At 46.4% G+C, this 12,394-nt stretch overlaps 1 protein-coding gene across 1 annotated transcript in view; it reads left to right on the top strand.

The window, feature by feature from the left end:
• Positions 1 to 11,277, top strand: part of LOC135808541 (uncharacterized) — a 29,965-nt gene extending 18,688 nt beyond the window's left edge. The window contains exons 7-8 of the mRNA XM_065321745.1: positions 8,023 to 8,127; positions 9,609 to 11,277. Coding sequence (XP_065177817.1) covers positions 8,023 to 8,127; positions 9,609 to 10,087 — 584 coding nt within the window. The 3' untranslated portion in view covers positions 10,088 to 11,277. The remainder of the gene's footprint in view (positions 1 to 8,022; positions 8,128 to 9,608) is intronic.
• Positions 11,278 to 12,394: the final 1,117 nt, after the last annotated feature.

Raw genomic sequence — 12,394 nt, 5'->3', positions numbered from 1 at the left:
TCGCTACCGTCTTTTCCTTCTCAGGAGCATGTTTGCTGCTGTAGTTGAATTTTAAAGGACACATGGAGCATCATTATATGGGCCACGATCAGCTAAAATATGTCTTAGGGATTTTATAAAAAAAGTTGAGAAATGACGGAATGAAAAAAAAAGTTTTGTCGAGCCAGTTCTAGCCGCGCTTCATTCATGAACCGGTGGCGATCCTTTTTTCAAAAATTGTTCAAACACTTGTTTGGTGGTGTAGTTCAAATAGTTGGCGAGCAACGACTGGCAATGTTCGTATCTAGTGACACTAGAGCAGCTCGCATGGCCAGATGATCGCTGTGCATGACGCAGGTTTGGTCAGGTGTCAGCAAGTCCGTGGTGGCGGATCTGAAGAGCGACGATGACAATTTCTTGGGATCTGAGTGATGTTGATGTCGACAGCGAAGTTGAAGCGCCCTGTCGTCCCCTGTAGCCAAGAGGCACAAGTTGTGGGCGAGTACATTAGGCGACGAACTGCCTTACGACGTTATGTGCCGCTCAGCTCTCATGAGTTGTCTGACGCAGTCTCGGAAGCTCAGGTGACGATCAAAAGTGTCACTGCCAGAATCGAAAGAGTATGCAAGTGCAATGCCGCCCAGAGCATCGTGGTGCTTTCCAGGAAGAACTTGGTCCATGACTTGGAACTGATGTCGTTGACATGCTCAAGTCTGTGTCATCATCTCTAGTTCCTTTGTATTGTACTCCTCCACAAAAGCCACTAAGTTTGTCTGTGTGTCAGACAGTGCGAAAACTGTCATTTTCTATTTCACAGTGCATATTTTGAAATACGTGTTTGGGGCACTTTTACACTACTCTGGTGCCCTGTACCACCTTCAAGAGGTCAAGTAAGGTCCCAAGAACTCCGGAAAAGAAAATTTGAAAAAGATCACTCTAAGATACGCTTTAGCTGTTTGTGGCCCAAATGCCTTTTCGGTAAGCTACCAGCACTGAGACATCACAGGACTGATCCCTGCATTCGCAGAAACTCGAATGAAGTTGCTACAAAGTGTCATTTATTTATTTTTATTTTATTTATTACAGCATCTCATAGCACAGTGAGAACACCGGCCAATACAAAGAGAGAGGGTGTTAGCCAACCATGGCAAGGAAGGGAGAAGGGGAGGAGAAGAAAAAGGAACCGGCGTGGATAAGCAGTGATTGCAACAAAATGAGAAACACAAAATCAAAGTCAAGGCGCGACAAGGCTCTTAAAAAGGCGGAGGGAAGAAAGGTCCTTAGCTTCTTGGGGAAGTGCCAGCCACGCAGAGTACGCAATGCAAAAGGGAGAGTGAAGTAGAAAGGAGGACTTAGGTTTCGGAAGGGAAAGGGAGTTTCTCGTGCTACGGGAAGAGAACCAGTTGAAACAGTGGAGGTGAGGTGGACACAGATTGAGTTTGAGAGAATGGATAAGGGTGACAAGATGTGAATTACGTCTCTTAGACAAAGGGGTAGTCTCAGCAAGGGCATAAAGGGTGGAAGATGGAAGCATGCGGGGTTTTCAGAGGAGGATTTTGAGAACTTTTTTGTGGTGAATTTCGAGCTTGGCAGCACGGGTTGTGGAAATTCCAGCCCAAGCAGTATCTGCATAATCAAAAATGGGGCGTAGGTAAACTGAGTATACAAGAGATTGGGAGATGGTAACAGGGAGAAGAGAGAATTCTAAAGATGAACTTGATCGTTTACATATGTAATCGATGTGGGGTTCCCATGAAAGATTAGACTCAATGAAAATGCCAAGATGCTTATGGCTGGAGACTATGTCTATAGGCTGGGGGAAAGTGGGATGGAGGAAGGGCGGAACATCGGGCTGAGAAGGAAAGAGCATGATTTTAGTTTTAGACAGATTGGGCGATAACCGCCAAGACGACATCCAGGAAATTACTCTTTGAATCCCGTTAGCTAGGTTACTCATCAGGCCAGTGATGTTAGGAGATGCCCGTAGGAGCGTTGTGTCGTCTGCGAACAGTGATGTGCCCGGGGCAGCTGCGGGCAGATCATTGACGTATAAAATATAAAGAAGGGAGCCGAGGATGGAACCCTGGGGAACTCCGGATAGTACTGTTGTGTCGGCCGAGGACGTCCCATGTACCGTGACGTACTGCGTTCGCCCAGTTAGGTAAGATGTCAGCCATAGCAGGGGATTGCCGTCTACAGTAAATTATCCACGAAGCTTGGCCAAAAGCCCCCGATGCCAGACGGTATCGAAGGCCTTGGCAAGATCGAAAAAACAGATCCCGACTAGATCTCCAGCATCCCGATGTCGACACACTAATTGCACCAGGCGCGTCAGCTGGAGGGTGGTAGAATCGCCTCTGCCAAATCCGGACTGAGCTGAACTCAAACGTGACGAGACATGACAGTACAATTGGTGGTAGAAAACGCGCTCACAGAGTTTGGAAACACAGGACAGTAGAGATATCGGACGGTAGTTTGATGCTTCGTCGTGGGACCCTTTCTTGTAGATCGGTATAACATTAGCTGTTTTCCATGCAGAGGGAAAACGACCAGTGCGGAATGATAGGTTGAAAATCAGACATAAGGGGCATGCTATTGAGGGCGCAAGGGACTTTAATACCAGATTAGTGATGCCGTCTGGGCCCGGCGCCTTGTCAGACTTCGAATGTAACGTCGGATGGCAGCAGTCGTAGTAAAGACAGATGTGAGGCGGTCAACCTCACCCGACTCTTCGGCAATGGGGGGAATGGGTAGAGAAGGGTCATCAGGCACGGCCACTGAGGCGAACTGAGAGTTCAATGCAGTGGCTTTAGCTGAAGAGGTAGTAACCTGCTGCGTAGAACTAATGGTGAGTGTCGGGATGTCACGAGATACTTTATGATTTTTTAATTTGTTCACGAACTGAAACAGTGATGGGCGGTTTTTTTCCTGCAGCGTAGCTTGTACGGACCGAATGTATCCCCGGTATTTTGATCGAGTCAGACTCTTCACCAAGTTCCGTTGAGATCGATATACATGCATGTTAAGCTGGGTTGGGTATTTCTTACACACACTGTAGAAATCGTGCTTTGCCTTAATGGCGGCACGGAGGGGGGCATCAACCCAAGGTGGCTGACCTAAACGTCGGCATGAGGGGGAGAGTGGACGCCGGGAGAAGTACCCGAGGTGCTTCTTCATGGCCCTGCTAAGAATAGAGTGGAAAGACGAAAGAGTGTCATCCACGTGCGAGCTGCGGAGGTGACATTTCCAGTGGACATCAGCAAGTTCAGCATTCAGGTCATCCCATACGCAACGTGGCACCAACTTGAAATTATAACCTGGGGGTGTAGGGGTAGATGTTGGGAGGAAGTGATGTTGTAGCGTTGGATTTTTGGATGTGACAGGGAGACGGACTCGACAGATGAGCTGCACGTGGTCAGAGCTACCCAGTGGAGCGGCTGAATCAACATTTGCTGAACAACAGCGCAACAAGATCTCCTGGAAAATATGTTTGTGTGTACTGGGCAGCTAGTGTACGCGAGTTTCACATGCGTGTCATGATCACACCGAAAAATTCAACATTTCCCTCAGACTGCTATGAGCAGCCGTAGTTTGTGTGCATCCGTCGCCAAGTATCATACATTACACCAACCCGACCCAGAAAGTCCTCTGTTCTGTTCCGTCCCTGGGTGCTGCTCCCCCCCCCCTCCCCCCCTAGCCCGCGGCCGGTGAAAGGTTTTCTACTTGGGAGATATGCCATATGGTTGTGAGGCAGAGAGTATAGCAGAGTGGTACAGGGAACGCGGCATTAAAATAGTGCATAATATACTCCTCCAGGGTTCTAGCCAGATCAATATAGTAGGGGGGCGGGCATGAGAAAAGTTACCCCATGACCCATTTTTTCCATTGTCCAAAATTGTCTTGCTATGCAAAATGCAACATACAGGGTGAACCCTGACTTCACCCCTCACAAATGTGCCTTTATGAACCCTCTAGTAGTGATTATCGACTGCATTTTCGTTGAATGGCGTGAAAAAACACAAAATTCGAAAAATGAGTAGGGGCAGCACTTTTTCACAGGGGGGCGCTGCGCCCCCTACCCCCCCCCCCCCCTTTGGCTAGAACCCTGTCCTCTGAGTATTTTCGAACTGCCTCCGCCAGAGTGACTGTCGAGGGCAAGGATGCCGATACTGTATGCCAGCACTCCTTCTGGCCAAACACGATGAGTCCGAATACCGTGAGGGAATGGCGTTTCAATTCTGACTACCCCATCAGACACTATATCTCGCAATGAACACTTCGGAACTGAATGTTTGGGCCCCAACCTCTTTTCCAGGTAGATTGCTCAATCCCGAAGCAAAGGCATTCCAACCCTTGCCATTATTGGACCCACATCCACCTTCCTCACTGAACCCACACGCACACCCATTCTTTCCTGCCTGACACTCCATTCCCACTCACCAGCATTCTGGACCACCCCAGCTCCCGCTCCTATCAAAAAACTGTCGTTCAGTAGGGAATAAGTGTACAGAGCTTACTATAGTTGCCGAAGAGTGGCGGCCTGACATTGTAATGTTCCTGCGTGAACATCAAGTTAGTTCCTGCACTCCGTAGATGAACTTCACTCCACAAGTCACAGACAACAACTAAAGTTTATTTAAATAGATCAAGGAAAGATAAAGATGCACAACCAGGAATTGTGTATTATGTACACAGTACGGGAATACATAGGGATAACCAATCCCGGAACGGACCGGGTACAACAACGGAACCCGGCACAACATCTCCCTTTTTATGTTCGAAGACAGAGGTAAAAACTCGAAAAATACTTAGTCATACACATACTGAGGAGATAGGGTAGAGACAGACAAATACTACATGCAGTTCACGATCATCAGAGTCAGCGACTGGAGTCCAAAGCAGATCTATATCGGCATGGTGTTGCTGCCAAAAGGCGATGGATCACAAACTCAAGTCCCTCTCGGATTGGTATAGAGGGATATAGACCTATTACATCCATTGGTAACACTATTGGAGTGTTGGTCGCCGTGTCCAACGCTTCAATCATGCGCTTAACTCTTTCTAACGCATACTGGGTGTTGTGGAGATGTGCCAGTACGAATGGAAGGAGCTGCTAGCGGAATCTACGATTACACTTCGGAGCTTCGGCTTCGAATGTGACACTGTGACTATTAAAGTGATCCACCGCCTCCAGCAAGGCAAGGGCGTAGCCAAGTGTTATGCGCGAAGGAGAATCGCGGATGTGGAGTGAAGGAACTGGCATCTCGCAGAGTGCCTGATTACAGTACAAATGTGTCTAGGATACACCATATGTACAGGTGCCCTTCAAGTCGGAGACATGAAGGGAGAAAAGGGTGACAGTCAATTAAAAATAACTAACACAGGACACAGAACATAATACTGCGACACTATGGCCAGGCTGTGTCGAAATACTGAATGTCACAGTACTCCTCAAGACAGGAATGTGGACAAAGAAGTTTGTCCCTTGCAAACCAGGGAACCAGGAAGGCCTTAAGTCTGGAACATTTGTCTTGCTTACGGAGGCAAGGTCTAGTACAGCATGTACCTTCGGGAGTTGATGGCAGTTGAATACGGACAGATTACGAAGCTCCAAGATGAACGGGAGGCCTGAGTCAAAGCCAGCTGCACGGTAACGTGCCGCGTCAGACATTTCCTAGGCAATTTGGGATTGGGTCCCCAAGCCTGCAGAACCTGCAGAACATTGACGACACTCCATGTGCTGGCAGGCCAGCAGTAATATATCCTCTGAAATATGATTCATATAGCAGTCGTTGGGGTATCACACGCTGCTACAACCGGCCGCAAGGAAACGTTCCGTTTATGAGTCTTTGGTAACCCATAAAACTCAGGTAGGCGTGCGTGCTGAGGCATCGTCAGAGTAACGAATTCATCCTTGAGCTGAGTACGATCTAGGCGTTCGGCTTGTAGTGTCAGTTTCTCCAGCTCCTCTCCTGTTATCTCACTCCGCTCATAACATACTTGATCTTGCCTAATTCGGTCAATTTCGCTTTGTCGAACTGCTCGATGATGATTTAGCCTGCCTTTGTTCTTTCCTGTAACGATGCAATCACGGCCTTTTCATCTTCTGTCAGATTGTGGATATGTGGAGGGTGATAGGTCCTATACAATTTCATAATATCTTGCTTCAGCCTTGCTAACCCTGCCTCCTGTTCCACGGACAAATCGTCTGGCTGGTGCTGACACTTACCTTTGTAGTGTCGCTAGCTCCCATTTTGAAAAATTGAAGTGGACCCATTACCTACCCCAACCGGAAAATCATTGATTCAATGTTGGTCTCTAGCTTCTTCAACTCCATGGTTTTCTAGGACCTTTAGGGAGGACTTCCCTTTCCCCTCTAGATATTTCTACATTGATACTTGTAAATGGCTTCATATCGTCAGATACAAATTCGCCTGATGATTCGCCTGATGATACAACAAGGTCATTGGATTCAGGCTCATGATCAACTGGTGTAGAAAACTGCTTATCAGTTTGTCGCACCCAGACTTGTTCCTCCCTTAGGCCTTGAAACTTGCGTTGTAATCTACCCTTGCTAGCGTGGCGTACATGCCTAAGACTATACGAGTAGCGATGTTTCGGCACCAGACATAGTCAACTTTCGAATCACTCCGCATATCAGCCCGTTTAGTAGTACCGTAAAATCCCGCCAAAGCACCCCTACCTCCGCCGCCACCCTTCGAGAAGGTCCAGGTGGGGAGGGGAGGATGGGCGAGTACTAGTTACCGCATTCAGTACTACATGAAAAAGTACTCACCCTACGAAAATTGTTCATGTGTCTCGTACACCGATCAAAGGTCAAGCGCCAGGAGTCGTACAGACCAATCGAAACTCAGGGTTTGTGCGATCCCTGGTCAAGAGGGTGGGCATTGTTGAGGATATTTCCAATGGGGTGGAGCACCCGTCTGCAGTACAGTACAGCATCACAGAGTTACACGAGGATACAATCAATCACTTCCCTGACAAAATGTCAGGGAGGGGGAGATGGGAGAGACTGGGCGCTCTGGCGGGATTTTACGGTAACTCTGCTGTAGTTCATCACAACAATCACAATTCTTTGCCCGTATAATTGCCGTCTTAGTCATTTTTGCTTTATCCATATATGAGCCCATGAAGAGAAGGGAACAAAAACGTTCGGTTCTAAAATTTCCTAGTGTTCATTTGGACTGGTGTGGATTGCGCAGATGCATGTAGTACATTGAAGAAATACTTGTTATTGCACTTAATTTAACTAGCCTATCATATTGACATCAAATTGGAGTTCAAGGAAATTAGAGGCCACATGCCACGTACTGCTCTTTTCTTTCCGAAACTCAACACTTGCAAGCCAGATATGAAAGAAAGAAAAAATCATTAGTCACACCACGGGGACTCGAACCAGGGACCTTGCTATTCGCGAGCAATGCTCTAACCAACTGAAACTTTGAAATTCTCTGTGAAGTCCAAATTTGAAATTTCAAAATTGGAGTTCAGTAGTATATTGGCGTTTTGATTTACCAACATTACTAGCATTAGTCTTTGCATGCCTTCTACTCTCTATGCAGAATACATAGAATCGAGCCTCCCGTGGGTTGGCTGTTGCTTTATGTCTTTGATTTTAGCTAGACCGGTATGTCCAATAGTCTTACTAGCTTCGTCATCATCCAGTACTATTCGGCATTCTTTGTTCTCGTGGGATGTAGCTCATGCTCATCTTCATTGCGCTTTCCTTCCCCTCACATTTACTAACCTGAACCTTCCAAGTTGGAAGGCTAAAGGTTTGTGCTAAAGAGATGTGTTTGAACTACATCAAGTAGGTGTCTGGTCCGGCTGTCCATATATGTCTCAGTACACCCTGTGAGTCTTGTTATGGTTACTGTGCTTGATGGGTATTAAGCTTATTCATAACTCGTATAATTTTTGTCCTTCCTCTTGTCCCGGCATAATTTAATTTCTCTTCATGCATTTTTTCTTCTTGAAAAACCTGAAAAACTTGTTTGCACATTATGTTGAAATGCACTGTAGTTTCGACTGCACCAACTGGTTCGTCAGGGACATTGGAACATAGCACCGCTAACTCCTACCAAAGCATTTCAACAGGAACCAATGCATCATTGACCTCGTCATCAGGTAACAATATTATTTATATGCATGTACATGGACATACTAGTGATGTAACGAGTAATACATTGATTATTCGAATTTCCTCGATCTCTTGGACCTCAACGAATAATCGATTGGATAAAATCTAGGTCGAAGGTTCAAAAATTCGAAATATTCGAGGGCGGGCAAAGTCCGTGCGCTGCATACCATGTGCGACTCTAGATCTCTCGACTTGAATGCATAAACATTGTACTGTGTTGCAGACAACGACTAGACTACGCGCGGTAGACCATGGTAGACTCTATGTAATGGTGTGACTGCGAGTGCTGCATCACAACTCTTACACGCCAGCTGACTGAGAGTCTGTTAGGCTAGGGCCTGTCAGCGCAATGTGTGCGCGCAATCCATCTATAAAATAACGCGTCTTTTTCTAAGAACAATGTCGAATCAAACATTGCTGTTCTTCTGTGAGTGCTGAATGGCTACACTGGTAGCAGAGGATGGTTAAACCATGAGGATGATTCGGCTTCTGGCACTCCAACCACCTGACGCATTACAGTTCACCTGAAGAGTTTCAAGCTGGATAACCATGGTTACAAGGATCAGGAACGGAGCGAGGGGACCGAAGACGCGCTTGGCTCAGGAGTAGAGCAATGGAACGACGTGAGGGGACCGAAGACGCGCTTGGCTCAGGAGAAGAGCAATGGAACGATGCGACGTACATCGACTGAAACGTGAGGGAACGGCTACTGACGATGTACGCTCAGGACATGACGAGAGCTCAGTGGATACTGAATGTGACGTCACGAGAAATGTGAGGAAACGGCAACGACGTGGTTCACAGGGCGAGAGCTCAGCGGATACTGGATTTCGGGTCCTCCATAGGACTTAAATATATTTCGCACTTTCCGGATTTATTCATGGCAATGTTCAAGCCGCGCGAAACACAAGGTACACACCACATGGAAAACAAAATGGAAAGCGCGGTTTCGGTTCGTGGTGCATGCGGTGGGCGCATGCAGCCAACGCGTCTCCAAAGCAACAAGGCATGCTGCAGTCATGGGGAAATCATGTACAGTGAACCCAACAGCACTGATTTTTACGTATAAAAATGACATGCTGTTCCTACGTTATTTTCATACGTAATTCGGCGAGCTAAACCTCCCTAGTGAAATTCTTGAGTCTTGAAGTTGGTGGTAGAGCTTGAACTTTGAGTTTTTCTTCCCCTTAATAGCTTTCTGTCTCCAAGAAAGTCACCTTGCTGGTCTCCGCATCGTCCAGTAACAATCGAAATGCGTCGGCAGCGCATTGGAGGTGTAATGAAACCAGGAGCCAAGTCATTTAATGTGTTAGTAGTGTGATTAGTACCGTTTTAGTTTTGTGCCTAGTTGTTGTACATTCGGACAGCATTAACGTTATCTAGGTAAATTGGCAAACTGTTTTACTTATAACTCATACTCATTTGTCCTTCTCCTCTCCTTTTAATATTGAACTTCGTCTATCTGCAGGTGATTCACTGGCATCTCCAGAAGATGCCAAAGTGAGTGATACTCCAGTAATAGCGCTTTCTGCCGCGTTGGGGCTGGCCATTTGTGTCATCATTTTCATGATGATCATAGTCATCAGAGCTACAAGACATCAATCTCAACATAGGTCTGCAGCTGTGAGAAAAAATGTGGTGGATCCATCTACTGCACAGCACCCACGCCTGATATCGTCACACGAGCTGGTGGCAAATGAAGCGTACGGAATCACTGCGGCTGTTCCTGAGCAACTCTATGCTGAGACATCTGAGAGCGGGAATGCAACAAATACCTCAGTAAACACAAATGAAGCCCCATCAAGGTCTGCAGCTGTGAGAAAAAATGAGGTGGATCCATCTACTGCACAGCACCCACGCCTGATACCGTCAGACGAGCTGGTGGCAAATGAAGCGTACGGAATCACTGCGACTGTTCCTGAGCAACTCTATGCTGAGGCATCTTAGAACAGGAATGCAACAAATACCCCATTAGACATAACTGGAGCTCAATCAAGTCCATTGCAAACAGGAGCGGCAAAAAATCCATCTTACGCCTATTTGAACATGGTCCCTCTTGGCGGAGCTGAAGGAAGCCCAGGAGAGCATGATACGTCCACTGTTGCAACGGGTCACACATATGAGGCTCTCAATCAGAACAATGCTAGCAGTGGTGTCACCTCCATGCATATGGCACTGTTGCAGATTTGTTGTAATATGGTGAGATGAGAGAGAGAGAGAAATCGAGACACACATACACAAGTGGTGGATATGTATTTGAGTGAGTGGACGAGTAGGTACTCGTGTGTGTTTGTCCACGCCGGCATGCTAGTGTGTGTTTGGTGTGTGGGTGTGGGTTTGTACTGAAGTAGGTGCGGTTGTGGAGTGTGAGTGTGAATGTGTGTGGGTGTGGGTCTGCGTGTGGGTCTGCATGTGGCTTTGTGAGTGTGAATGTGTGTGGATGTGGGTCTGCGTGTGAGTCTGCATGTGACTTTGTGGTGTGGAGGTTGTGATTGTGCTGCAGCTAGTTGGTTGGTGTATGCACTTATGCCAGATCGTGGCTAGATCTGTAGAGTTTATCCAATTACATCTTCAGTTGAGATGCTGTGGCAAGAAAAGTCGCGGCACAGCGATGCACCTCTAGCTCAAGCGAAACCGCCGACTCAGGCTGTACACTCAGTGCCCATAAGCCGTTCCGCTGATTTACAACCATTGCGTGATTACCTCTAATGTGTAATCATTGATTTAAATGCTTGTTCTGTCACTGTATCTTTTGTGCAGCATCTATCTTTTCAGAACTTACTTTGCACACTTTTTTTCTTCTTTTCCCAACTACTTCAGTACAATGATAATTGTACATACCGGTACACAAACACGAGATCCCCACAGATTGGGTAATCTTGAAATATAGATTATTGTTATTCATTCGCACAACCTCCATTGCCACCAGACTCGTTGGTTTGAGGTACATTGTACTCAAATGGTATCCTCAGTACACTTATGGCGCGTAGCAGTGTCATTTTGCACCTTTTCTCTCCGTGTGTTTTCTGTCTCTTAATACCTCTAAACACTGGATCGCGCTTCCTGTTCTTCATTTCATTCTGCGTATAAAACTGTGCTTCCAAATTAATTCCAGCCATTCATTGATATCCTCAGTACACTTATGGCGTGTAGCAGTGTTATTTTGCACCTTTTCTCCCCGTGTGTTTTCTGTCTGTTAATACCTCGCTGGAAGCACTGGATCGCGCTTCTTGTTCTTCATTTCATTCTGCGTATAAAACTGTGCTTCCAAATTAATTCCACCCGTTCATTTTTTTCAACCTTCACTGATGAGGCCTTAGTGGTCGAAACAGCGCTGTATGGAGGAAATTACATTTTGTCAGTATCACAAATGAGAGTCATCCGGCTCGGTAGAGTGCTCTATACTCATTCGAATAGACCTATCTTACACACGACACAGAGCACCACGCATCATTTGTTGCAACTAGTAGTTCCATGGCCATAGGCCCATCATTGTCTGATGATTGCCTATGGGCATGAAACTAGGATTAGTTGCAACGAATGATGCGTGATGCTCTGGGTCATGTGTGTTTGTCAGTATATACATTACTACAACTTGGAATCATGTTGCTTTTGTGATGCGGTCGGCCAGAGAGCGCATGTGGTGGGGTGGCTTCCTTGGTTTGAAGTGCATGCCAGTAATTAGTGTTGTATACTAAGTACAGTGCGTATCGGTTATAGCGTGGTCGTGTAAAAGAATATACTGCCAACAAGAATGATTTCTCATGTTTTCGTAATCATAACATGGATTTCAAGTGCACATTTATTCTTACAAGCAATTTTATCCCATAGTAGATTATATCGGTCCTAAGAACGGACTTTGTGTAGCGAAACATGCCAGATTAGTACAAAGTGTATCGCCCGTAGTAATAACATCTGTCCAATTCCGTTCTGATCTGACTCTCGTTGCGTCGTCACTTCATTCAACTGTTGGGTCATGTAACTCATTTTGCATAGCCACGATCATGGCAAGCCTATGGCGAGTATGGGACTCTGACCAGCCACATGCACAGAAGTACTGCGTTGCATGTAGATCTACGATGATCTTCCTGCCCCTGCACACATGAATGTGATTATACCACACTTGATTTATCGTGTGTAAGAAATATCGGAAAAAAGAATAGAAAGTCGTTTTTCAAACGCCCACGCTATAACCGATACCTACTGTACTCAGATGGAGAGCCAAGGAAAATATTAAATGGAAACAAGGAAAAC

This window comes from Sycon ciliatum, chromosome 2 (assembly GCF_964019385.1).
Source record: "Sycon ciliatum chromosome 2, ocSycCili1.1, whole genome shotgun sequence".
Taxonomy (NCBI): domain Eukaryota; kingdom Metazoa; phylum Porifera; class Calcarea; order Leucosolenida; family Sycettidae; genus Sycon; species Sycon ciliatum.
This window is presented reverse-complemented; position numbering and strand designations above follow the sequence as displayed.